This window comes from Trichogramma pretiosum, unplaced genomic scaffold (assembly GCF_000599845.2).
Source record: "Trichogramma pretiosum strain Unisexual culture from Peru unplaced genomic scaffold, Tpre_2.0 scaffold27, whole genome shotgun sequence".
In the NCBI taxonomy this organism is placed as follows: domain Eukaryota; kingdom Metazoa; phylum Arthropoda; class Insecta; order Hymenoptera; family Trichogrammatidae; genus Trichogramma; species Trichogramma pretiosum.
In genome coordinates this window covers 72,451-99,774 of record NW_019641694.1, presented here as the reverse complement: position 1 = coordinate 99,774, position 27,324 = coordinate 72,451, and the positions used below count along the sequence as shown (strand labels likewise).

The window sequence follows — 27,324 nt, the reverse complement described above, 5'->3', positions numbered from 1 at the left end:
ATATCGAGGATGATTAGTCGTGTATTCGAACCCACTCGTCCGTTATAAACTATAATGTTTATTGTTTATCGAGAAATCGACTGCATCGGCAACGATTCCGACTTTTTGTTTTTCCCAAGAATACAGAAAACGTCGTGGCGTTTTGGAACAATAGAAACGACGATCGTCGGCGTTTAAGCCGCTTCGCGAGGACGGAGCGAATTTTGCGAGTTGTCGTGCAGCGCAGAAGCTTAATATCTGAATTTCGCAGCCACTTCCATGCAGCGATCGAGTGACACGCGCTCGCCGCGTGCAGCCAGTCAACTCATCTTCTTTATGATTGAAATTGCGCTTGAAAAACACATTAGCCGCGTGCGCGCCCGACTTTGTGCGCGGAGTTATTGTGTGCCCGATCGCCAGACATCGAGTCAAATATTTGATTGACTATATAGAAAAAACACGAGGCATCGTTCGTAGGCAAATGTCTCGAAAAGTCGGCACTCGAGAGTAGAAAGTTTGAGCTTACAATCTCCGATAATTGTTTATCAGTCGAATGACTAGTCGCAATTATGGCACGCATTAAATGCGCATACAAATGAGCGATTATGTCATCAATGTTGATACGGTCGTCTCGACTTTGCAGGTCAGAAGTATAATAACGAGCTATAATAATATTAGCTTTTGCGGATGAAACAAGGCCGATTTGCACTTTTGCCGTAGTTTGCGGTAAACCGTCGGTAAATTTGACCAAGTCGTTGGCACTAGGATTCTAATGTGCTGCCACGGAGCAGAGCTAGGGGATGAGCGCACGTGAGTAGACAAAGTGTCGCATGACAACGGTAAATTCAAATCAAGTGACCGATCGGTCGAATTTCATTAATGAAGGTGTAAAAAATTGGAAGAGTATGGAGTATGGAGTATGGAGTATGGAGCGATATTACACGGATCGATTGTTGGTAGTCGGGAAGGATTATATATTAATTGGGTGACATGGAAAATGGAGCTAGAGTTGCGAGCTACACGCTCGAGCACGAAAATCGAAGCTGTTCCAGGAAGCGATCTTTGTGCCAGGCAGGCGATCGTTATCGAAAATAATGCAGCATCGTGTGCTGGCGGTTACGCAGAACGAGGCGAAAAAACATATCGTGCGCGAGCTGGCATTAGCGGTTTTCCGAGAACATGTATTATACTCTGTGTTCAGCAGCGGCCGCGAGCACGAGTCACGAGAGAAAGAGAAGATCAGCGACGATGCAATCGTCGGCACGCGAATCAGTCTCGCGTCCAGCTAGCTCGGGGGGCGAGTCTCGAACTTTGTGCTTGCAGCAGCCGCAAGCTCGAAAAGCTCGGCCAGCGTCGTGGCTGCATTGCGTGGGACGCGTGCGCGGGAAGGGGCTGTTGGTTGATGCGCGCGCGAACACACCGTGTGCTGCTGCTCGCTGTGTGTGTCTGTGTGTGTGCGAGAATGCAGCAGCGTACGTACACACGTATACGTATACGTGAGCCTGTGTGTGTGCAGAGCGAGGACTGCACAGACTGCGACGCGGATAAAGCACGCGCGCATGTAGCCGCACCGAGAGACTCAGCAGCAGCAGCAGTCCGTCTCTGTCTAGGCTAGTCAGCAGAGAGTTGAGAGAGCAGCAGCAGTGCGCGCCGAGCTGCATAAGTAGTGCAGCGCGACTCGACCGCTGACCAGTGCATCGCACACGCTTCCTTCGGCCACAAGACTATACGGATAATATTCCCGATAGCTCCTCGAGCTCGTCGCACCGTTGGCCAACGACAGCTGATCGCATCTATACACACCCGTCGCCTCTGACACTGGTTGCTCGTCGCATTCGTCTGCCACTCCGCGAGCAGCGAAGCAGAAAAAGCTCACTTGCAGGCATCTCCATTCTCCAGAGAGAAAAAGATAGAGCGCGAGAAAGAGACGATCGTTCAAGGTCAGTACGAAAGCCCATCGGACCTGTGCGTGCTCGTGGAAGATGGTCGCTCTCGTTCCCCTTTTTTTTTTGCTTTGCTTTTCAAGCAAGCATGCGCGCCTACTTACTCGACTATGATTCAGCTGTACTTGCGCAGCTCCGTTGATATAAAGTAAATAAACCGAGTGCATATATCGTCGTTATGTCACGAACGCGTGCGCCTACGACGCAGACCGCGTGTCCACTTTGCTTTGTTTTTATTTTCTTTTTCTTTTTCTTTTTCTCGCTCGCATCGGCGATCGATCGGGCGCTACCTTATATCTAACGCCTCTTTCTTTAGCCAAGCTTCCTCTGCGTGTAAACAAAGAGGCCGATTGATCAAATCCGTTCTCTTGATTGAGCAGAGCAACTTTTCCCGCCAAGCAAACGTGGGGCTCTGTGTACACGCGCTCTTGTTAATTAGTCACTCGACGATCGATTTGAAATTGATTTTTTTTCGTTCGAATCGCGTCGAGCAGCAATATGTTGCACCTTTCGAGCCGAAAGCTCTGGTTCGCTCTGGCCGATAGCGATGATTCTCGACAATTTTTATATCGGCCAGAGCCATTGATAAAATTAACCAACAACGACTCTTGTTCTACTCGGTATAGCATCAGAAACTGTGGTGCCGGGGCTAGACGCACGTAATAGTTTGATGATGTGAACCGCAGCAGCAGCAGCAGATAGCAGTGCTTAGCACAGTTACGATATCATTACGTAGACGGTAGCAATTGCGACGGCTCATCCGAGAGCAAATTACACGTTTACGTCGATGATCGTGTCGATATGTATGTCGACGACGACGAGCGACGATGATCGCTACGCGTGCTTTCGACATTCTTGCGGCTTCTCTCTCTCTCTCTCTTTCTCACTCGCTATCTTTCGCACTTGTTATCTCGTTTATTCGACATTATGCAATTGCAGTTTATTTCAACCTGCCAATTGCTCAGACACGACATTATAGCTATAACATTAAAGCTCAATTTGTAAGTTGCATCACTTGTAGCGCGCCAAAGAGTTCGCTGCATAGCTCGCGAGTCGAATCGTTTGACTTTGTATCGAGCTAGACTCGAGCGCGATTTTCGACGCTTCGAAAGCGATATTTCTGTTGCGCCGCAACTCGAAAATTTTCCAATCGTCGCTCCTACGCAAACTTTATTATCCGGTGCGCATTGTAGGCGTTAACCTTGAGTCGGAGGTAGCTGCCAGCAGCGCCCTCGAATACGTCGAGAAAGAAAGAGTCGGCCCACGCGCAACTCGCTCGAGCTTTTGCGCCTCTCGCCGTCTCGTACACACCGGCCAAACTCACGGAAGTCCCCCTGTTCTGTTATAGAAGATACACCTATGCGGATAAACAAAGCGCAGCTAGTTATGTATACGCGATTATACTTGCGAGGCAGAAACTGTTTAGTCAGCGCGTCGAGGATGTAGCGAAATGTCGGATGCTTTTGTTTTGCCGATGAGCGAGTGGAATCGCGCGGCCGCTTTTCCCGTTTTTCCGAGTTGCGCGCGAACGCCAATGTCATGGCAGCCGCGGCACGTCGTAATTCCCGCTATAGGTATATTATCATAGGTGCAACGGCGAGTGAGTCGCGCGCGAGAGAGAGAGAAAGAGAAGAAAGAGGTGTGCGGTGGCCAGCGCTACGTCAGCTGAGCGACCCTGAAATCGTGCGCGATCAATTGTTTCCGATGCGCGAGCTTTCCAGCGAGCTATGTGCTTTCTCGCCTTTCGCATGGCACACGCAAGGCACAAGCTGCTCGTTGGATCGTGCCACGCGATGGAGGTGTGTGTCGCGCAAACACACACACACGCGTGTACAACGAGTATAGTACGACAATTGCCACTCGAAAGCTGGCACGTGTTGTTTATGATCCGACGATGATTCGTCGACGCCAGCAGCTGTAGGCGCGTAACGAGCGACAGGTGCGCGATCGGTGACGACACATTTTGATTTGTCGCGCGATCGACAATTTCGACGCACTCCGCCTATTATTGTACCGAGTATCGGACAGTTCGATCGTCACGTTTTCGAGGCAATCGATGCTCGCGCGCACTTCGCCGCTTATCTAGTCCAATCGCTCAGAAATTCGATGTTACTATTCACGTCTTTATCTTTGTTTTTGTCTTTTTTCTTTTTCTCTTTTTTCCCAGATCACAATGTCGATACAGATGATTCACGATATTACAATCGCGTCGACGCGAGTGGCTCGATTTTCGCTCGTACTCGCTCGCGAGTGAAAATAAAGCGCGCCCGACGAACAAAGCCTTTGTTGTGCGACTGCACAGATTATAAAAAGCACTCGAGAGTCAAAGATCTTTCCGAGAGCAAAACAATAATCGCGCGCAAAAATTCACACCTTTTTGAAGAAAAAAAAGTCGCTTTCCACTCGGCAGCTAGTTCACCGCTCGATCACACTTGCAACGTACGCAGAATTAATAAAATATGTATAGTCAAGTCGAAAGAAAAAGCCACGAGTCGAACTGCGCTTCTTTTCCAAGCGTTTCGCGCGCCGAACCGAATAATCGCGTAAAAACGCTTAATAAGCACACTTGGGATGTATACGAAGAATCGAGTGCGCCAATTGCTGTTTATGTGCTCGTCGTCGCACGCGAGCCATTTCATTATGCCGATCGGCGCGCAAACTCGACGCGCGACTCGACGTGCCTTGGCGCACAAGCCTGAAAAGCCAAGAAAAACAATTTTTAGCTCTCTCGCAACTCGACGTCACCGGAAAGCCGTTAATATTTTCCTCGTTGTATCGCAAAATTCGAGACTCGCCTCGAATGCTTCTCATCCTATATATTCCGTAGGCTCGCGATTCCAATATCGATTCGATTGGAAAGCTCTCGGTGAATAGGGGCTTAAAGTCGCCCTTGCATCGCAAAATTCTAGCAATGTGACATTCAAATGCTGCGAGAGATGAAACATTTCTTTAGATTTTAAATAGCTGCATAATGTGTAACTTGACATTTTTCTCAAACAATCGCAGCAGTAGGCAAGTGCACACTCGAGATGCTTCTAATAGCTGCAGATATTATTTTCAGCGGCGTGATATTACCGCTCGCACACTGATTGTATCCAGAAACGTGAGCTTTGGGGCTTAGCTTCTATGGCAACCTTAGTCGTATTATGTAGCAGTCGTACACATGAAAAGCGCATCGTATAAAACGTTTCTGCGCTGCGTCGCTTGACTCGGCAATTTGCGATAATTAAAAAAGAAAAAAAAACCAGCCAAGCCTACAATTATGAAGTTTCATATACCATGCATGCTCTCGGTGTAGCAAAATGAGCATGTATATCGTAGGCAGGCATTTGACATAGGTATAATGTGCGTGTGTTACAAATGCGTGCGAGTGGCGCGTATACACACAATATTGCAAGGTCAAAATCATTGTCAACGTCGTGTCACACGCACATGGACGGCATTAGTTATATTGGTCCGCAACGGAGAAGTTCCGTATACGTAGGTATACATTAGGAGCTGCTGCTAAACACGCGTAAGCTAAAACTCCGGCCAATTTCCGTTTGTTGCTCGTTGATGCAGCAGCGCGGTCGTTATAGGAATGCGACTTGCAAGCGCCTATACGACACCAATTGACGCGATAATACTCGCACACACACACACACACACCGAAACGGCGTTACTTTTCGAGACTCAGCTAGTCGCACGACGAATGCGCTTAATCATATGCGAGCTAGAATGTTTGTAGTCGATGCGCGTCTGCGATCGTGTGTATAGAGCCGTGTTTATTGTTCTCTCGCTCGACGACTCGAGAGCTGCAGTGCAGCTACGTCGTCGTATTTGTCAGCTTTGGCAGCTCAGAGAAAAAATGCTTCGAATCGCATCGCGTGCATGGCTTACAGAGGCTTGCCAGCTATACTTAAACTGTCATATACTTTGAGTATCTATTTACAACGCTCGACTTGTTTTTTTGAAATTATCGATCTAATTATTCAATGACGAGTCATCGCTTTAATGACGGAGAATAGCGAAAACAGCCAACTTCTTAAATCTCATCCATAAAAATAATATTTTCTTATTAACTTCAACGAGTAAACAACTTATTAGAGCAATTTTTCCACCTAGAGCAAATTGTCAACTCTGTTTTCTAGCTTCTTATAAACGATTAATTATCGACTTGTTTAAAAGTACTTTTACACCTATCCCCATCTATAGAACACCGATATTTTTTTATTTACTTTTTTTTAGATAACATTATATCAGTGATCGAGTTTGCTTTTTTATAGAAATTTAATTAGTTACTCGAGTTATGTTTTTATCATTGAATAATATTTCAAGTATCGATAAAAATCTAACTCACGAGATTGCGATCGTAATATTTCGCTCGATAACAATTCACAGATTCGGAATGTGTATTACTTCGATAAAAAAATGTATGCAAATACGAAAGATCGATGCTCGAGCGAGTATTATTTAATACACACGTGAGCGCGATGTCGAATGGCTTCTTTCCAAATTGGCTAAGCCCGAGCGAGCTCGTGAAGTAACTTGACATAACAGACTCATCTCGAATCTTGGAAAATTACCGACAGTGAATTGCATTTAATCCAGAATCGTTAAAATTTATGATATTCGCTTGGCTCTTGCTCTTTTTATCTGCGGTACTTAACCGAACCAACTAGTAACAATAAAGTTTGACACCACCCCCAACTCCAATGTCGATAATTTCCGTGACTATGCATTATTTGAATAATCCATAAAATGTGAAATTGAAAGTGTTTCATGTTTATTGAAGATGAAATTATCAAGCGAAATAATAAATATCGAGCTACATAGAATTGATCGAGTATTTGTAATCGCAATGCAAAAGCTTAAGCTTTTTTGTTTACGTTTATAGATTTGCATAAACATGCATTGATCGACGGCTACTTTTATCGGATCTTGTTTAACCGTAAGATAGCACATCCGAGCAAAAAACAAACTTGACTTTTCAAGCTAGAATATTTATAACATGCAATGTCTTTTGCATTATGGGAAATATAAATGTCTCAAATCGCGAAAGTGATCAATATTGTATGATATTTTTGCTTATAAAGACTTTAACAAGCCAATTTTACAAAAATGTGTTCTTTTGTTTTGAATTCAAAAATATACATGATCTGAAAACGCATAAATCAATAGGCGCGATCGTTCTTCGTTGACAAAGAGTACACACAAATATATAAAATAAATAAATATTTCGAATGGAAAAACACGATTGAAATTTACGAAAGTATCGATATTTTGCCACAGAATCTCTAAAAAATAACCATGTCACGCAACATTCTGCAAGACTCGGCCAACGCAGCCCTGGATAAAACCGTGTTGAACAAGTATATGGACTTGCCTCAGCCGGTCGATAAGATCCAAGCTGAGTACATCTGGATCGATGGCACCGGAGATGGCGTACGAAGCAAAACGAGAACCATCACTAATATTCCCAGTAAACCGTCGGGTATGAAACTAATACTTTTTCATCAAATCAGTCTAGTTGCGAGCCACAAAAAATGTAAATAATAATATTTTTCTCTCGACGCAACAGATTTGCCCGTTTGGACCTACGATGGAAGCTCGACGTATCAAGCTCACGGAGAAAATAGCGAAGTTTTCCTGCAGCCAGTAGCTATTTACAAGGACCCGTTCAGGCGCAACAACAACATCCTCGTCTTGTGCGAAACCTTCGACTTCAACCACCAGCCCACGGCGACGAATAAGCGCATCGAGTGCCGCGAAGCCATGGACGCGCCTGCGGTAAAAAAGGAAGAGCCATGGTTCGGAATCGAGCAAGAGTACACCCTGTTGGACGTGGACGGCAGACCCCTTGGCTGGCCGAAAAACGGCTTTCCCGGACCCCAGGGGCCCTACTACTGCGGCGTCGGCGCCAACAAGGTCATCGCTCGAGAAATCGTCGAGGCTCACTACAGGGCCTGCCTCTACGCCGGAGTACCGATCTGCGGTACCAATGCCGAAGTCATGCCATCTCAGTGGGAATATCAGGTAGATTGAAAATAACTAAAATTATCTCGTTGTTTGCTTCAACGGCGAAAAGTTGAACGGCTTAGTAAGGTGGAAATAAAATTACAGGTCGGTCCGAGCCTGGGTATCCATGCCGGTGACGACCTCTGGATCTCGCGCTTCATTTTGCACCGCGTCGCCGAAGAATTCGGCGTGGTCGTTACCCTGGACCCGAAGCCGGTTCCCGGTACCTGGAACGGCGCCGGAGCCCACACCAACTTCTCGACGAAATCGATGCGTTCCGAGGGCGGCATCGAGGAGATCAAGCGAGCCATCGACTATCTGAGCAAGCGCCACGAGAAACACATCAAGGCTTACGATCCGCAAGGAGGAAAGGACAACGAGCGTCGTCTGACCGGCATCTGCGAGACCAGCAGCATCCACGAGTTCAAATCGGGCGTCGCGGATCGCACCTCCAGTATCCGCATTCCTCGCGCCGTCGCCGAAGAAAAGAAGGGCTACCTCGAGGACCGCCGACCGAGCAGCAACTGCGACCCTTACTCGGTCACTAATGCCCTCGTGCGCACGTGCATTCTTCACGAGTAAGCTCTGCAAGCTCTGCAAGCTCTCAAAGTACCTGCAAATTAAGCCCTTTCAGAAGTTGTGCGAATTAAATCTACATTTCGTTCGATTTCATATTATATGCAGACAATACTAATCGACATACACAAAAACACACACACACACACACACATCTATATGTCTCAAGATTAATGTACCCGAATCATCGAGTAATGTGGAATAGACACAATGACATGATTTTATGCCGTATATTGCGACCTTATAATTCTACAAAGTTAACATATACAATGTATACATACCTACCTACAAGGGTTCCACAAAAGATATTCGGTTGATGCAAGAAACGCAGCTAATTATTCACTCCCGAGCTGTTCTAATTCTTTCTACTTCTTCCTTGCATCATCCGAGTGATTCATGTCGCCCAAATAATCTGAATAATGTGATAGTTATCTAATGTATTTTCGATCGATTCCACAATATGTGTACTATTAAATATCAACGTGACCTATCCCCCTCCTACCTGGTATGCGTTTTGAATTCCAATTTTGTGCATACGTAAAAATGTTTAAATGTCAATTTTTCTTCGTCTAACTTCGGACTGTCGTCCGACCCCGGAATAAAGTTGAAACTACTACATCTCCATGTATATAGGTGTTCATATATTATGGATTCACGCAGTGAAATCCATAGATATTACGTAGTTTATCGTATAATCGTAACATAAATATTTGTTACAATAATTTAAGTAGAATGAAGAGTAGACAGAAGCTTTACAATGAAAGAAAAAAACAAATATACTGTTGAATTAAGTATAATTCTAACAAAAAAAAACGATAAAAATATCGATGGGTTTAACGCGACGCATCGCTGGTATTAATAGCGTTTCGAATAGAAAAAAAATCGACGCATCGGTTTTTCAACCACGATGCATTACTCATGATTACATTCCCTATAAATGTATGCAACGCAAAGTCGGGGAAAAGCCAAGTCACCGACAAAACACAAAAAAGATAATAAAGTAGTGACACATGAAAACTATTTCAGTAGTTGAATTAATTCGTATTAATATACGATATAATCACGCATAATAAAGTTTGTAAAAACAAAAATGATAATAATGCAAAAAACACTTTAACGATTGTAAATCTCACGATGAAAGTGTATTGCTAACGATTCGTTTATGAATAGCACAGTGACAGGTTAATTGAATTTTTAATTAAGTGATAATAATAGTGAATTAATTTTGAAAAATGTTAACGCACGTATTAGTTGGGTATTAATGTCTATTTACAGACAAATTTATCAAATGATTTTTGAAAAATTTTGAAAGTGCGAACGGGAACAGTGCATTTTTAGCACAGATTCATCTTTTGCTAGATCAACATGTGTGATAAATTAAATTAATACAATGAGAAAAAAGAATAATATATCATTGCAATTATTGTATACGTAAAAATGTATGATGTTAAAATCATCGCAAATTGTATATTTTCATAACTCGTTACAGAAAATCAAATTTATATTTTCTCTAATTAAATAATTGTCTGGATTGCCAAGAAATAATAAAATGTTGGACATGTTAAAGGATAAAAAGAAATTATGTTGTTAACGATGTTTGAGTAATGTATCATAGAAATAAATGAAGTAAAACTATATGTCATGTAAAAAATTGTTTAAGATCAAAAATTGGTTTTCAGCGAGTGCTTTCTCGACAAAAAATAATCTTGATAAGAATTTGTTCATTTTTTGAAAAATTATGAAAAATAAAATTATCTTCAGCGTAATTGGAGATGTCACTTGTTATGTTGCAATAATAAATGATTTAATTAACTTAATCGTACGTGTATAACTCATTCAATCAACCAAGTTTAATGGAAAACTCATATATTTCATCCCTCATAATGTTACATACTGACATTCCAAAATTCGAATTGAATTATTAATCATCCAAATGATCAACGTAAGACATAGTTGAAGCACTCTGAATTTAAAAATTATCGATCGAACTTAATTCCTAAAAGTACGTAGGCTAACCAAGGCTGAGTTGGGTCTGATAACCCATGAAAATTGTTTCTGACAATGTTAACGCAACTCCTTTGCATAGATATTTCACATTGAGTAATGACATGACAAAAAAGTTGAATTTTTATGTAGAGAGGACCAATAATTTAGAATTTATTGCTTATTAAGAATTCTATTCAATTTCATTTGATATGTTTTATTTAAATCCTAATGGAAATAGCTTATAAGATTTTCTTTGATATGAAAAAATCAATAATTAACTTTTCACAATAAACGATAGAAAATAAATAAAATTGCTACTGGTGAAATTATAAACTCTGCCATAAATAAGATTTCGAAGATTTTAAAAAATATTTCCTTCGTGTGTAATGTATTAAACTTACCTTTGAATTGTATTCATATTTTCATCATTATTATTTTAGTTACAAACTTGGAATTATGAGTAGTTAAAATAAATTTTAAATCATTTTCGTACTTCTCACGTGCACAAATATTAGTTAAGTAATTCTTATACCAGGATAATTTATACTCGCAATTCTTAACACAATTGTTTTATTGGAAAAGCTAACAAATTTATTATCTGGTAATATTTAGATTTTGACTTGCAGTTTCGCATCATGAACATTTTTTTATTTTGGAACCCCAATTTAAATGATTGGTGAAACATTGAATTTAAGTACATTTTGAGGAATAATAGCATCAATAATTAAATATGTCAAAAAATATATATCTCTATTCATATACTAGCTTATTTAATTTAAATTTTTTCTGAGATTCAGATTTCCGATAGTGTAAATATTAAAGTTCAAAATCAAATTACACATATAAATATTTAATTGATAATTTTCAATCTAATAATAAAAAAATGAAATTTAAACATTTCTCACATTCCAATTTCGAAAGATTTAGACGATACCAAAGTATAATTTTCATCGCTCGTACTTATTTGTATTTGATACTGATATAATCTAAAATCTTAATAACACTCAACTTTCTGTTTCAACAATTACATTACAACAAGTTAAGATAATATTACATTTTATTTGAACAGATGATTGCATTATTTTATGAAAATAAATAAAAATTCGGTTAATTTCAACTTCCAATTGTTGGTTTATAATTGTATGAGCAAAAATGTGGGTTCAACAAAGCAAACAATAACTCAATTGTATCATCATCATGTTGATGCATCCGTTTACTTTGAAATCAATACAAATAGATCGAAAATACATTTGCTTCTTACAAAGCCATAACATATGTTCAAATTGACAATACATCTGATTTGAAATGTATATTCCGTTAGTATTTGAAATTTTATTTGTTTTTAAAATTTAATAAATGCAAATTGAAGTATAATCTTACAAACTTTGAGATAAGATGGGAATTTCAAGACAAGATTTGAAATTTTACGTACTCATTTGAAGTTTGTGCTATAATTATAATTAGTATTACAATAGTAATCTGACGATGAACTCATAGATTAAATGTTTTGATAAATAGAACGATGAAATTTACTAATAGATAAATTCACTCTTGAATATCGATTCTCTTGTAACTTGTTGAATTATGGTTTTGATTTTATAGGGTCAAGTAAAACTTGTTGAATCCATCAAATAATTGAGCTTTCATTTTTTCAAATTAATTCTATAAAATCGTAAGAAAAGGGAATGTATTCACTCTAAAGTAACCTGTTGAAAATATTTAGATCAAAATGAATGTAAAAGTGAAGGGATCTTTTGTCTTTTCACGTGAACGAGTTCACTTTCATAATGTACGAGCATTAAAATTAATATGATTGGAACTGATGGCTTGAAATTTAATTTTAAAACAAGCAATTTATGATATTCATAAAATTTTCCTAAAACCGTGCTTTACTTATAGAATTACATTTACTTTACCACTTGTAGATTAATTCACGAAGGTACTCGCCATCTAGTGGTGGCTTTAATCATGGATGAGAAAATTAAATCAGTACTGATACATTTTTAACGAAAATTTCATGTAAAAATGACACTAAAAAATGCAATATCAGTCCCTTTAAATTTCATGACTGATTTAAGGTTTTTTAGGCAATGAAGATGTTGTGAGTTTTGGCAAATAAAATTTTAGCGAGTTTTCACTACAACAATCGAATGTAGGAACGAGCTTTAATCGACCTTTCGACTCGGCAGCCGGCGTTGATTATGCACTTTTGAAGCTCGGCGACGTCGCGCCTGCGTGATATCGCGCCCGCGAGGCACGCAGAGTTTACGTTTGGTTTTTCTTTTGGGAGTCGAGCGTTCCTCGCCTCTCCGTATTTACAGAATGCCTGCAGTTCCGAGAGCGTAGCAGTCGAGGACAATTATTCGTTCGTTCGTGCAGCAAAGAAGCACACGGCGCGCTCCAACTCGGGCGTATATAAATAAAGCTCGCAGCGGAGAAGCATTTGACCGTACGAAGAAAGAAGACAGCTACAAAGTGTGGGCAGCGAAATTCAGCGCTCGAGCCTTTCTCTCTAAGTTTGGTGAGCCGTGGCTCGCCTCTGGATGTGCGCGTCAAAATAAAAAGCAGCAAAACTAAGCGGGGCCAAGCTCGTTCTCTCGGCAAGACGCAGTTGTTGGCTCGCTGGCGCCTGCACGCCGCGCGACTTTTCGCCACGGAATATAAGCCGTACCTACCAATAGCACAACAATAACAACGTCTCGAAGGAGAGCTTATATACATCGGTGCGTGCGTCGATGAAAGAATGAAAATCGGAGAAGCTGGCGGGACGATCGCGCGTCGCTTTTGGAAGTAAAAAACGAAAGAAAGAAAGACGCCGCGCTAAGGAGTGACAGATTGATATTTCGTTATCGCTTGGGCCGAGCAGCAGCAGCAGCAGCAGCGACTGACTGGCCGAAAAAGACAGAGAGTCGCGCGCGCGCCTTTATGACTGCCTCATATAAAAGCAGCCAGCGAGAGTCCGCACCCGATCATACAGACGTTCGCGGCTGAAAACCTCGCAGCGAATAGGCGGCGCGGCTGGCTCGATACTCGCACCGAATTCTCGCTTCTCAGCCTCACTCGTGCGCGGCCTGTCTCTCCGCTCGTGTATACAAACAGCCAACTTTTACTCTTCGGCTCGGCAGCCTACCTACCTCACCGTACGACTCCAAAACTTCGTCGATCATGAGTTTCAAGGTGCTCGTGAAAGTCTGCGAGACTGGCATTTTGGCTGGCCGCAATGGACAACTCGTCAAATTCGGACGCTGCTTCAGGTAAGCCAATTTTCAACATTTTCATTTCTCGCGAGGGTTGATGGCCCCGGCATCGGCAACATCCGCGAAGCGCCCCGAGCCTTACTTTTCTCCCTCGTTGTCTTTACTTTTGCTCGGTCGATTCGAAGCTTCGTCGATCGATCGATCGGCTTGCATAAAATATCATTTTTCGCTAAGGAACGAAATTTCGACTAGCGATTGGTCTAACGATTTAAAACCAGTATAAATTGAGTAGAGGAAAAACTCGTCCGCGCGCCAAACGGGCTATTGATTGGACCGAAACAAGATACGCAATAAGCTCGAGACTTTGTACGCGTTCACTTTTGCTTTCACGCCAACGATCTCACTAAAAGTTGCAAACTTTCGACACGCACCTCTCTTATCGTGCTCTCGCTCGAGCGCACAACTGCCCGACTTGATAATCCTCATTCTACGTTGCAAAAATTTAAATATAGAACTCATCTCGCTCGCTGCTGCATGCAGACTTTTTATCAAGCAACGGAAAAATTGCCCTCAGATGTTGTTTTCGATACTTTCAATTTTAACCCCGATAATGTGACATATGAGCAGCAGCAATTTAATCTGACAGATAACGGACTCTACCTTGACAGATTTTCGATAAATGACCAGCGAATTTTCGTGAAAATATTTTTCGATTTATAAAAAAAATCTCAAACTTCCTTTTTAATAACACCTTTTATCACTGAATTTTATTGATTAAAATAATTAGACCGAATTAGACCGATTAAATTATACCGAACAGATGAATTATATTAAAAATTAACGTTATCTCACTAATTACCTATACTTTTTATCTGCTCTAGTTTTTTCAATGAGCTCAATCTTTTTTTTTTTTAATTAAAAAAATCAAGCAATATCAAGATTTATTTTGATGATTTTTGAGAGTACAAACAAAGTTTCAAAAAGCATGTTCGTTAATAAAAGTAAGAGACATTTTACTCGGCGTTTAAATTAACTTAGATCGATCATACATGAGTATTCAATTTGTCCGTTGGTATTCTCTTGAATTCTTTTGGCTATACTACATTGTTTGTATCATTAAAAGGACTTTACGAACGAAGTTAAGTAAATTTGTGTTACGTTCCGCTGTGGAAGGTCAAATAATATACATACATACATATTGTTGAAGCCAATACGTTTACACCTCGTTTAAGTTTTCGAAGCTCTCAACAATAAGTTCTTATGATATTTTAAAATAACATTACACATTAATATTATTTTAATTCTTTTATTATTTTAATTTTTTTATCGTACGCGCAGAAAATTATCCACTTACTATCTCATTTGCATTCTTCAAACAATCGCATGAAAATAAGATTTTTTTGTGTTTGAATCAGTAATTTTAAAAAAGTCAGGGTTTCAAATGTTATTCAAAAATAAAATTGTACTTAAAATTTCAGAAAATTATTTATAACTATTTTTATTAAAAATTGACGAATCAAAATTGCATTCAGTACTTAAAGTATTTATCTATGAATTCTTTTTGCGAGCTTTCTTGGCTAATATGCACAAAACAATAAGAAAAGGCGTTTTTTCGACACGTGACGGGAAAAAAGAAATAAACGAAAAAAGCGCACAGGGTCATGAGTTTATAAAGCGAACAGTCTCGTTTCTCTCGCGTTCAACACGGACTCGCCCACAGGCGGAAAGTTACTCGTTTGAATGTTCACGTGAACAGATCGTGTTGACCAGCAAACCATATGATACATTCGTTGTTCTTTCGTTTTTCTTTCTGTCGAGTAAAACAATGCATTAAATTGTATTTAGTTTGAATTTCGTGTTTGTGCATCTGCTGCACTCCAAATCGACTTCATATGCAAAAATTCAAATGATTATATTTAAGAGCGGTACTTAATTGAGCAAAGAAAGAGGATTGTCAGGCTTCTTTTTTTACGACTTTTCTCATTCAACAATCGCGTTTGAGTTTCGACGAAAAATTCTTCCATTTTTTCCATTTTAGTTTAGCTATGGATCGTTTAATTTTTTTCAATAAAATATGTATGATTTTAAAATACATAGCTGACTGCATTTACAACTTTGGTTTTACGCATTAATTGAAATTGCGATAAGTTTTATGATTTGTCCAATGACCCCCTGCATCACTGCATTCTGAACGTCAACGCATCAACGCCCTACGCTGTGATATGAAGTAACTGACGCCAGTACTTCCTATAACAAAGAAGATAGTAAGAGTCCGATTGAAAAAATACATCAATTAAATGATTTTTTGTTTGTCAGTTTATTATCGACCGATTCTTAATTGAAATGCACGAAAAATATGTTTATCAATCGCGTGATGCTTAAGAGTCAAATTGATATGAACTGAAACATATGATTAAAGTTAGATTTAACTGGTTACACTTTTATTTTTTTAAACAATTTATTAAGGATCAACTCTCTTTTGTTTAAAACATTTATTTATATCATTTGATAACTTGATGATCCCTATGCTGAAATGTATTTACATTTTTGTTATAATCGGCGATGACGGGATTTCGATTATTTATTGATATGCCTCAGCTGCATAGTAACAATAAACCACGGAACATATTATTGAACAAAATTTATGATCGAGTAAAATTAGAAGTTATTTAAATAAAAACTTTGTTTTTCAACGTATAACGCTACCTATTATAGACTTTTAACAAATTATTCATCATCAGCTTTTTACGTGCTGAATATTCATTACTAAAATCTCCTGAAAATAAATAATGGTTCTATTTCACATAAACAATAAACGTTATGGCATTGTTCGGACCCTATTTCTGAGTCTTTGGATTAACATTAAAAACGAAACAAATTTTTGACGGTACTAAATACATTCATGCGCACGTGTTGAATGATTTGCTAAAATCGATACATAAATACATTGTGAAATCATGACGCAAGAAATTTAACGACGTTAGGGCAAAATTTTAATATTTGATATTTTGAATTATCACAAAGTGATTTGTTTATGGAAAGTTTTTGGGACTCACGTGAAATTTTCCTGTGGCATCATGTTTTTATCTTAAACCCTTACATCATATTTCAACGGTTCTTATTGATTTTTTGAATTTCAATTCTTCACGTACGCGATTGAAAGATTTCACCATTTATGTATTCTTAAACGAGTCAAGTGCTGTGTTTGTCATGAAAAAATTAAAAAGAATGATTCATCTTTTCTTATAATAGTTTATTTACATTGTGAATTTTGATTTTTTCGATTGAATGAGAATAAATAACACTATTGAGTTATCGGAAATATTTCATGTTTGAAAAACCCGTTTATATTTAAAAGCAAGTCGCCTGATGTAAGAACACGTGCGCTACCATTGACTAAATTTTACTGCTGTTTTTAAAAATGGAAGTCAAATCACACGAATGCAAATTTTGAGTTTGAATATCGTGAGAGTTGTATACTTCTCAATGTGATTCATCTAATTCTAATTTATTTTTTCCAATTTTTTTTCGATTTATTTTACATTGCATTAAAAATTTGCAAATTAATTTTCATAAAGTATTTTGTTATTTACAAAATCCTAAGTTGCAGAAAATCAAATTAAATAATCAATATAGGTCAAATTATAAAAGCGAACGTTAAAAAAAAACGAAAATGAAATGTAAATGTAAATTTCAGCACAACTGGCACCGTGTCAAAGGCCATGCTGGAGGACTCGCCAAATGCAGCTATCGACAAAACCCTGCTGAACAGGTACTTTAACCTGCCCCAGCCAGAGAATAAAATTCAAGCCAAGTACGTATGGATCGATGGCACCGGCGAGGGTCTGAGGAGTAAATCCAGGACGCTCGACTTTGTCCCTAAAAACCCCGAAGGTAAGGCTCGTTTAGCGACGCCGCTATAAATATAATTGCAAGCAATGATTCACACTTGGCACTTGAATGGAGCGATTAGAGGATCGATCGTAATTCGGGTTATCCCATTTTAGAACTTCCCAAGTGGCAGTACGACGGCAGCTCGACGTATCAAGCCGAGGGCGAGAACAGCGACATATTCCTGAAGCCTCAGGCCATCTACAAGGACCCGTTCAGGCGCAACAACAACATCCTCGTACTGTGCGACACGTACTACTCGGACATGACCCCGACCAAGTCGAACAAGCGAGCAGCCGCCGCCGAGGCGATGGAGATGGTCAAGAGCCACGACCCGTGGTTCGGCATCGAGCAAGAGTACACGTTCCTCGACATGGACGGCCGACCCCTCGGCTGGCCGAAGAACGGCTTCCCCGGACCCCAGGGGCCCTACTACTGCGGCGTCGGCGCCGACCGAGTGATCGGCCGCGAGATCGTCGAGGCTCACTACCGAGCCTGCCTGTACGCCGGCGTCGACATCTCCGGGACCAACGCCGAGGTGATGCCCAGCCAGTGGGAGTACCAGGTCGGGCCCAGCCTGGGCCTCAAGGCCAGCGACGACCTCTGGATCTCGCGCTTCATCCTGCACCGACTGGGCGAGGAGTTCGGCGTCGTGGTGACCCTCGACCCCAAGCCCATGCCGGGACACTGGAACGGCGCCGGGGCCCACTGCAACTTCTCGACCAAGGCCATGCGCGAGGAGAACGGCATCGAGGAGATCAGGCGCGCCATCGAGAAGCTGAGCAAGCGCCACGAGAAGCACATCAAGGCCTACGACCCGAGGGAGGGCAAGGACAACGAGCGCCGTCTGACCGGCAAGTGCGAGACCAGCAGCATCCACGACTTCAGCTCGGGCGTGGCCAACCGGGCGGTGAGCATCCGCATCCCGAGAGGAGTCGCCGAGCAGAACAAGGGCTACCTCGAGGACCGCCGACCGAGCAGCAACTGCGATCCCTACTCGGTCACCAATGCCCTCGTGCGCACCTGTGTGCTCAACGAGTAAATTTACGCGAGAGACGTTTCGAGGAGAGGAGACGAAGGACGCCCGCAGCCCACCGAAGCCGGCCCTCGACCTGATAAAACGACTCGAAGCTGCAGCTGCCTCAGGGACTTTTGAAACACTTGTAATCGACATCGATCGGCGCGTACACGAGTCGTGCGAGCTTTTCTCCATCGATATCAAACATTCCGCTCGTTCCCTCCAAGCAGCTGCCAAAACAAAACGAAACAAAACAAAAAACACAATAAATCTTATCGTACGCGCCCACAGCTGGATCGTATTTCTATGGAATACATGCGTTACTTATCAAGAGGTAAAGGTAATACGTCATGAGACCATTATTTACGGCTTTTATTGTATATCGACTGTACCTAATATATTTTGTTGAGCGCTAACGATCGACGTACACGCGAATCGGAACATTTTCATTGATATCGAGAACGTTTGAGTGACTTTTAATCGGATAGATACCAAAACAAGGGCTGATCCAAGTTCGCCTAAATCTGACTTTTATATGTGTACATCTGATGTGACAAAATTCATGTATGTGTGCAATTTATGTGTGCAATTCGTCGAGCATCACAAAATTTAACTTTATTCTTAACATTAACTAAGTAGAAATTCTGAATAGGTAGGTTGAACGAAATTTCTGCATATATTAAGAGCATTGATTTTTATACGATTGTGAAATATATAGTAGATTTAAACGTATTAGATTAGTTATTTTTACATAAAATAGTGAGTAATTCGAATGTAATGTAAAAAGGAAATTTTTCCACTCTTACCTAAAGTTTATTGGTGTTTATAGAGAACTATTTATACATTTTTAGTAATTGTACAATGAAAAATGATCTACTGTCGATCGGTAACGATTATCTCTATGATGATTATTAAAATTTGATAAATTCTACTTTGCAATCATTAGTTAGGACAACGATATAAAAATGAAAATATATAAAATAAATTTTTAACAAAAACTAATTATCGTAGTTCGTTATTCCATCCCTTAGTTCGAATGGACTTTTTTAATTTAAATTTACTGGCTCCCTTCTCGGCATGTATGATATATCCCGAGAAGGAGAATTTAAATATTTTAAAGCGAATAGACTTGAGCTGATACACGTCAATGCAATGGTCACTTTACTTAATTCAAATTAATTATAAATAATCAAGAACAATGGCAAAAAGCATCATTTTGCCCTCGAATATTCTTGATAAGTAAAAAAATCTCTTACCATATTTCGTGGTACCGATGATGCGTGAAAAGCAATCCTTTCCTTCAAGTTTTCACAGAGTATTGTCAGTAAAATGACGTCTTCGTGACAAATGATAAAAAAGGTCTATTAAAAGTGTCAATTTGAGGCGAGTACTCAAAGGAGCTGTTATATATAGGTATCTTGTGACCACGTTAATAGTGCACGCTGCAGTTTACAGTATGAAAACCAACGAAGCAGAATTTTGGTTGAAAATCAACTCATTTTAAACAAGTTGCTACTTGTCAAGTTCTGTGTTGTGGGCAGATGTGAGGCGGGACGAAAAAAAACGTGGAAACGAGTCAAGAGCAACGGACTGCCGAGGAAGCGGCCAAGTAATAAATAGGCATATGTTCAGTGTGTCGTTGTTAAACAAAGACAGTTCTGTGAGGCAGGCAGAAGCAGTGATCTCGCGCTAAGTGAACAAAGAGAAATGGCATCGTGTTACTCGTTCCAGCTAAATTACCATAAAGTAGCGTGCTCCTTGACAGCCGGTATGAACGAGTAGAGATATGCATTTCGATGTCATATTCGACGGCGGCTAGAAATCAATGTGATACATCAAATCCCTCTATAGCTATTATCGTCATTAGTTCAATAACGTTAATTTCAATTACTTTTTAAAGTTCCTATGACATTGATAAGTCATTTCAGTTTATGACATAACCTCATCGTGTATAAACGTATTGTGTATCTTAATTTTACTTAATGTAAGCATCGCATTTTGTAAATAACATTTCAAAAGCTCTCTATTATTAAGTTGATAAGTTTATGAAAAAATTTATATATCATCAACAAAGAGTATAGAATTATTAATTTTACTACAAAGTTCCTATAGAAATTGACAATATTTGTATTTGTATGGCATTTCTTATCTAATTAACAATGCATTCTACATTTGTAAAGAATTTTATTACCAAAAGGCAAAATAACTTTTTCTGCACTGTTTGCGACGTAGAAAATACTAGCCAGAAATTCATATCCAATCATATTGCTTCTGAAAAACATCTTGAGTTAGTGAAGACATGGCCTTTGCCGGATGATTTGCCATTAGACGAACAAGTAAATTTTGAAATCATAAGTAATGGAATGGTACTAGATAAAACTAAACAGTACAAGTGTACTCTTTGTTCATGTCAAGTTAATAAAATTGGTCATGTTATCACACATATTAATGGTAAAAGACACATGGCAAAACTTAAGCAATTAGCACTAGTTAACGAAGAATACGATTTTATTAATTCAGTTGATAAATGTAAAAAGAAAGAAAACAACATTTTTAATGGAGCTAGTACAAGTCCTGTTAACATTACAAATCAAAGCTGTTCACTCAGAAATTCAGAAAGTTTTACTAGTTATGAACAAACTAAAAGCTGTGGGACTAAAATTCTTACACAACATCAAAATGTCAAAAAGACTGTATTTAATCATAATTTTAAAGAAAGTCAAAATGAGATAAATGAAAAGTTTTTAAATTCTGATGCAAAACATTTATCTAACTCGTCAATTATATGCAGTATTTGTCAGAATATATTGAAATCAGATGCAGCACTTCTGTATCATAGAATGTTTCATTTGAGCCAAAGAAATCCTAATATTACAGATATTATACTTTTTGATATTATTGAAGATTCTAAGCGTATACATTGTTCAATTTGCAATTATGTTATGAATAATGAAGAAGAACTCCATGGACATTTAAAAGACATAATTCATCAAAAACGATTTGCTATTTTGACTTGTTTAGATATGACAACTTCGATGAACCTTATGTCTATCAATAATGCTACATTATTGAATATTATGTATACAAATTCTTTAATGCCACCAAATATTCCTATGATTCCTAATACAAACAGTATTTATGACGCGTACTATTGTTGCAATATGTATTATAATGATTATTCAGTGGCAATGCAAAATAACTTTATGAATTCTAGTATGAACCAACATGAAATGTTTAATACAAATCATTCTTTAGAACAATATCCACAAATTGTCCAATCAAACGTTAATGACATTGCTTATTTTTGTTTTTTATGCAATATGAGTTTCACAAGTGAAAATTCACTTTATATTCATAACTATTATGATAATGTACATAAGTCTAAAATGTATTCGATTAACTTATTGATGAATGACAAATATATTCAATTTAAAATAGATTCTGATTTTGAAGGTATAAAATGTTTAAAATGTCAGGTTCTTTTAGTTAATGTTAATTTTGCTATAAATCATATTTTTCAAGAACAACACTTGATGCATGAAACTAATGAAGCTCAAAAACACTTAACTGCTGTAAATAACTATAATATTGTTCACCAGATTAATTATAATTGTCCAGTTTGTAATTATCATACCAATCATGATTATCAGATGGTTCAACATTTGGAATCAAATGATCATAAAATCAAATCACAAAACTATTACTGCAATGTAAATTGTGATTCTTACAAAAAAATCATTTTTCATTGTCAACGTTGTGAAATGAATTTTTTTAATGATAAAAATTTACTAGATCATTTTTATCAATACCATGGAAATTTACCGAGACAAAGAACATATGGAAACAACATTCAGCAAAACAATGAAAAAATTAATTTTGGCTGCCCTCATTGCCAGACTATCTGTACAAATGATGCAACGCTATCAAATCATCTTCTTCTATGCCATTCAATAGATACGAAATTGGATAATAAAACTGAACAAAGTGAAAAATCTCATCAAGTGAAACGCTATACAACTGCAGTAAACCGATCCAAAAATTTAATGAAATTTAATTCAAGATATGTCAAACTATGTGGTGAAACAGGTGATGGAAGTATTTTTAAAGTTAATAAAGAATTAATTTCAAGATTAAAATTAGGATTAAATTTAACATACCCATATGAACAAAAAAGAGGATGTATTCCATGTGGTATTGAGGTTTCGAGCAGCTTACAATGTCTCTATGAACATTTGCGTTCTGATGATCATGAAAAAAATTTGCAAGAAATGGAAGAAAATGATGAAGATTTTGAAGACTATCCTGATCAATTCAGCGATTTGAAATTAGCTAAGTCATATATGTATGAGTATTCTGATAAATTCATCAAATGTCTTGCTTGTGGTATTTTAATTCAAGACCAAGATGATGATATTCGTAATCATATGCAGTCGGAATCGCATAATGTCAACTGTGAAACTTGGAAGGAATCATCGGATGAAATATTCAATATATTTGATAATATATTTCAAAATCTTTGGTATTATATCGATAAATATTTTTGTAATATTTGTTGCGCACAATTTGAATTTGATGTTGATTATGCTAGGCATTTAGAAAGTTCATTGCATATAAAAGAAGTTGAAAGAAAGATACTCAAAAATCAGTCCTTGTCTTTTGATTGCTGTATCATTTGTGCCAGCTATTGGTATGCAAAATCAGATCATCATTATTATCATTGTAATAGATATTCACATAAGTACATATTAAAATCAAGAGATTTTACTGTACCTGAAATGAACAATGATGCAAAAAGTTTATTAAATTCAGTAAATCAGTCTATCAATGAGTTCATTAAGCAATCAGATGAAGTTTTGAGTGCAGAAAAACACATAGAGAATATGATACTAAAGTCAATAGAATTGGTGGTGAAATCCAAATATCCTAATGCTAAAGCACATCTATTTGGATCCAGAATTTCATACTTGAGTTTTCCAGGAAGTGATTTGGATGTATATCTAGATTGCGAAAATCAGTCAGATCAGTTGATATCAGTGGATGAATGTGTAGAACAAATTAAAATCGTTCAAGAATGTTTTCATAAACATCAAGATCTTTGGGCAATAGAAGAAATTATTTTGAAAGCTAGGGTACCTATTATAAGATTGCGACACAGATCCACAAGTTTGAATTGTGATCTTTCATTCATAAATGGACTTAGTGTTGAAAAATCTAAAATACTTAGGTAATAAAAATCTTTAAATGAAAAATTTCAATGATTCAATATTTGATGTTAATAAGAATTTTTTTTTCAGTGTATTTGTCAAAGCTTGTGAACCATGCAGAAAAATGATTTTATATCTGAAAAAGTGGAGTATTCTTTGTAAAACTGCAGGAAGATATGGTATCACCACATTTGCTCTATCGTGGCTAGTAATATTTTATTTACAAACTCAAAAAATTCTGCCTAGTGTATGGGACTTAATTCAGCTTGAAAATTCTTCAAAACTTGTGGCTGGTAGGCATTTTTTCAATGCTAAATTATGTAAATATTTTTCAAGTATTACAATCAAATATAAATTTTTTTCAGGCTGGGAAACGGGTGTTTTTACAAATATTTCTGTAGACAATCCAAAAATTCCAATTAAGGATCTACTTGTAGGATTTTTTGAATTTTATAGTAAATTTGACTACATATCAAACGTTGCTTGTCCATATTTGGGTAAAACTATGAAAAAAAGTGACTTTTCTGAAATAGATGAACTACCTGAAGAAATGAATAATTACAAAACAAAAAGCAAAGAAGAAGACACAGAAATTTTTCGCTTTGATTCACCCATGTGCATTCAAGAACCAATTGATTTGTCTCAAAATATGACTAAAGCAGTTACCAAGCTTCATTTAAGAATGTTTAAACAGTATTGTGCAGAAAGTGTTGAAATTTTAAAGAATATAGAAGAAAAGTAATATTGTAAAACGAAAAAGGGACCTTAAGCGAACAAGAAATCAATACAAAATAAAATATTATATTTTTATGTGCCAACTAATTTAATGTTACTGCAGTGAAGATATTGTGTCAATTATTGATAAAAAGTGTAAATAATGCTCATATGTAACATGAATTTTTCATATATTCATGAATTTCTTTAATTATTTTAATTATCTTGATAATTATTTAAAGAATTTTTATAACAACAGCGTTATTTATATAAATTAAAAACCCAATGCTAATCTGCATTTTACAATAAGATAAAGTTTTATTTGATAATTATTAAGTTCAATGCAATACTACAAGAAATTCTGTATTTCTTTACTGTTATTGTTTTAAAATAATTTTGATTGTTACACAAAATGTCTTCTTTAGGAAATCGTTTATATTCATTTTCGATATAATTTTCTGTTTTATTAATATGATTTTTGTATAAAATGTTGGATTATACATAAATAATTTTTGTTTAATTGATACCTTGGATTTTGTTTCTCAACTCCCCAAATCTCTTTAAGCGATAACGAAATAAAATTTTGACGATTAATTAAATATCCCAAGGGTATTATTAAATACGCATAATTTGTAAAAATTGTCACTAAATTTGTATCGTATGCAACAATAAAGAAAGGGAATAATTTGCTTTGTATCAAAAGCGCGGGAAAATATGTCATGTCGGTCGGAGCTTGGAGGCGTCAGCTGCTCCGAATTTCGATTTGATGTGAAACGTGATTGGACAAATGGCAGGTACAGGGTTGTGAACGATTGTATGTATACAGTTTACGATACAGGGCTGGATTACCACTGATTTTGCCGCTTGAATTGGACTAAATTTATCGTGTTAGATTTTTTTTAATTGAATTCCAGCAACTAATTTGATGAAATGGGCTTATCCGATTATGAAACCGCCATCGAATCATTCTTAAAAGATAAAAAAGCGGTGAGAATGAATTTAATAATATTTGTGCAATTATTATTCCAATTGTACAGTGTACATTTGTTAGGTTATTTAAGATTTAAATATTTATTTTTAAAAACTTTGTCCATTTCTTTTAGATTACTTACAAATTTTTGAGTGCCGAATTCAAAATTCACGTTAATTATGCAAAAGCTATTCTAGAAGAATATTGGAAAAAACATAAAGAAGATCAGTCTCTCGAAGCAAGTTTTTTATTAATTGGACAATTGTCAGACAATTCTATTCGTGTTGAGGTTGTAAGAGAATCAAATTTTGCGGAAGAGAAAGAGAAGTTTACAAAGGTTGATTGTAATCACTTGTACAGTCTACAAAAGTCATTTCAAGATTTAGAATTGTTTGCTTTTTCTGGTGATGACAATTTGCATTACAGTGCTATAAAATGTTATGAAAATAATTTAAGAAGTGATGATGAAATTGACAGTTTGCGCTATATTGGTAACTTAAAAAAAGATGTGAAAACAGGTGAATCATGTGCTAATAAAAAAGATAATATTCCAGAAAAATCAAAGAAAACTGATACAAAACAAGTATCACCTACGAAAGCAGTCAAAAAAATTGAGCCTGCAGTAAATGAGAAGAAAATATTAGAGAAAGAAAAAATAAAAAATACAGAAATAATATCTGAAGAAAAAGGCAATACGGAAAAGAAAGTTGTTTCTACTGATTCAACCAAAGCTAATAAATTAACAAAGAAACCAGTACAGACTAAACAATCTGGATTCAATAACCTATTTGCAAAAGCTGGTAATGTTAAAAACAAAGACTCTAGCAGTACAAGTGAAAAAAAGAATTTGTTGGTAGAGAAGACCTCAAAACTAGAACAGCCTGATCAAAGTTGTAGTAAACAAAAATTATCAACTGAAACAGAAGTAAAAGATCACTCTGATTCTAAAAAAGAAAAGAATCCTACTACTAATGAGCTTAAAAAGACAGAAAGCAAAAGTAAATCTAAAGTTTCAACACAAGTTCATTCTCGTGGCAAAAAACGTGATCGCAGTCAAGACAATCATTCATCATCTAAGAGAAAAAGGATTATAATAGCAGAATCTAGCGATGAAGAATCAGATAAAAGTGACAAAGATGAACCCATGGAAGAAGTACAGGAAGAACCATCTGAACCAATTAGAAAAAGATCACCATCGCCACCAGTTGAAAAACGTGAAAATGGTAAACGTCTAGTGAGAAAAACAAAAGATGAAATTTTTAAAGATGAAGAAGGATTTTTAGTAACAAAAAGAGTTCATGTTTATGAAGCTGTGACTGAAAACGAGACTTCAGAAAAAGTCGAAAAAGAAAAACATGTAGAAAAAAGTAAAAAACCATCGTCAGAAACCAGCACCAAATCTAAAAAACAAACATCTTTGATGAGCTTTTTTCAAAAACGTTAAAAAACATTTACTATAAGTATCACTGAGGTAAAATTACATTTTCCTCAGGTAATTGTAAATTACAGTATATGCATAAAATAAAGTTGTTATTTTTAGTAAAAATGATATTTTTCTCATTGTTTGTATGAGTTTATTAAATAATTAATATATTTGATTATTCTTCATTGTTTGTATTGAAATTTGAAATAAATGTTTAAATAAATATTTCTCTTCGCAATAAATCGCAAAGCCGATTGGTTCTTTTGGGAAGCTAAAACTTCTGGTTTTTTAATAATTATTATAATATCTCTGGGTATTACAAGAATAAATTGGTATTTTTTTCAACAAGAAACGGGCTTGTTTAATGAAATTTTTATTTTTCGAATCGAAGCTTGAGGTGCTGCAATGAAGGATTAAAAAGGAAGA

General features: G+C 37.3%; 4 protein-coding genes across 4 annotated transcripts; all 4 read left to right on the top strand.

The window, feature by feature from the left end:
• Positions 1–1,553: 1,553 nt before the first annotated feature.
• LOC106660572 (glutamine synthetase 2 cytoplasmic) lies at positions 1,554–9,607 on the top strand. The gene is made up of 4 exons (XM_014383609.2): positions 1,554–1,919; positions 7,194–7,395; positions 7,483–7,937; positions 8,025–9,607. Exons 2-4 carry the CDS (start codon positions 7,212–7,214, stop codon positions 8,499–8,501), a joined length of 1,116 nt encoding a protein of 371 aa, XP_014239095.2. The 5' UTR covers positions 1,554–1,919; positions 7,194–7,211; the 3' UTR covers positions 8,502–9,607.
• Positions 9,608–13,336: 3,729 nt separating this feature from the next.
• LOC111693219 (glutamine synthetase 2 cytoplasmic-like) lies at positions 13,337–18,831 on the top strand. Its single transcript, XM_023462007.1, has 3 exons — positions 13,337–13,735; positions 17,376–17,572; positions 17,686–18,831. The coding sequence occupies exons 1-3, from the start codon at positions 13,647–13,649 to the stop codon at positions 18,609–18,611; spliced, it is 1,212 nt and encodes a 403-aa protein (XP_023317775.1). The 5' UTR covers positions 13,337–13,646; the 3' UTR covers positions 18,612–18,831.
• Positions 18,832–19,977: 1,146 nt separating this feature from the next.
• Positions 19,978–24,709, top strand: LOC106648094. Its single transcript, XM_014364773.2, has 3 exons — positions 19,978–23,811; positions 23,882–24,084; positions 24,157–24,709. The coding sequence occupies exons 1-3, from the start codon at positions 20,747–20,749 to the stop codon at positions 24,531–24,533; spliced, it is 3,645 nt and encodes a 1,214-aa protein (XP_014220259.1). The 5' UTR covers positions 19,978–20,746; the 3' UTR covers positions 24,534–24,709.
• A 529-nt stretch (positions 24,710–25,238) lies between these two features.
• Positions 25,239–26,919, top strand: LOC106660287 (DNA polymerase delta subunit 3-like). Its single transcript, XM_014383217.2, has 2 exons — positions 25,239–25,492; positions 25,609–26,919. Exons 1-2 carry the CDS (start codon positions 25,436–25,438, stop codon positions 26,917–26,919), a joined length of 1,368 nt encoding a protein of 455 aa, XP_014238703.1. The 5' UTR covers positions 25,239–25,435.
• Positions 26,920–27,324: the final 405 nt, after the last annotated feature.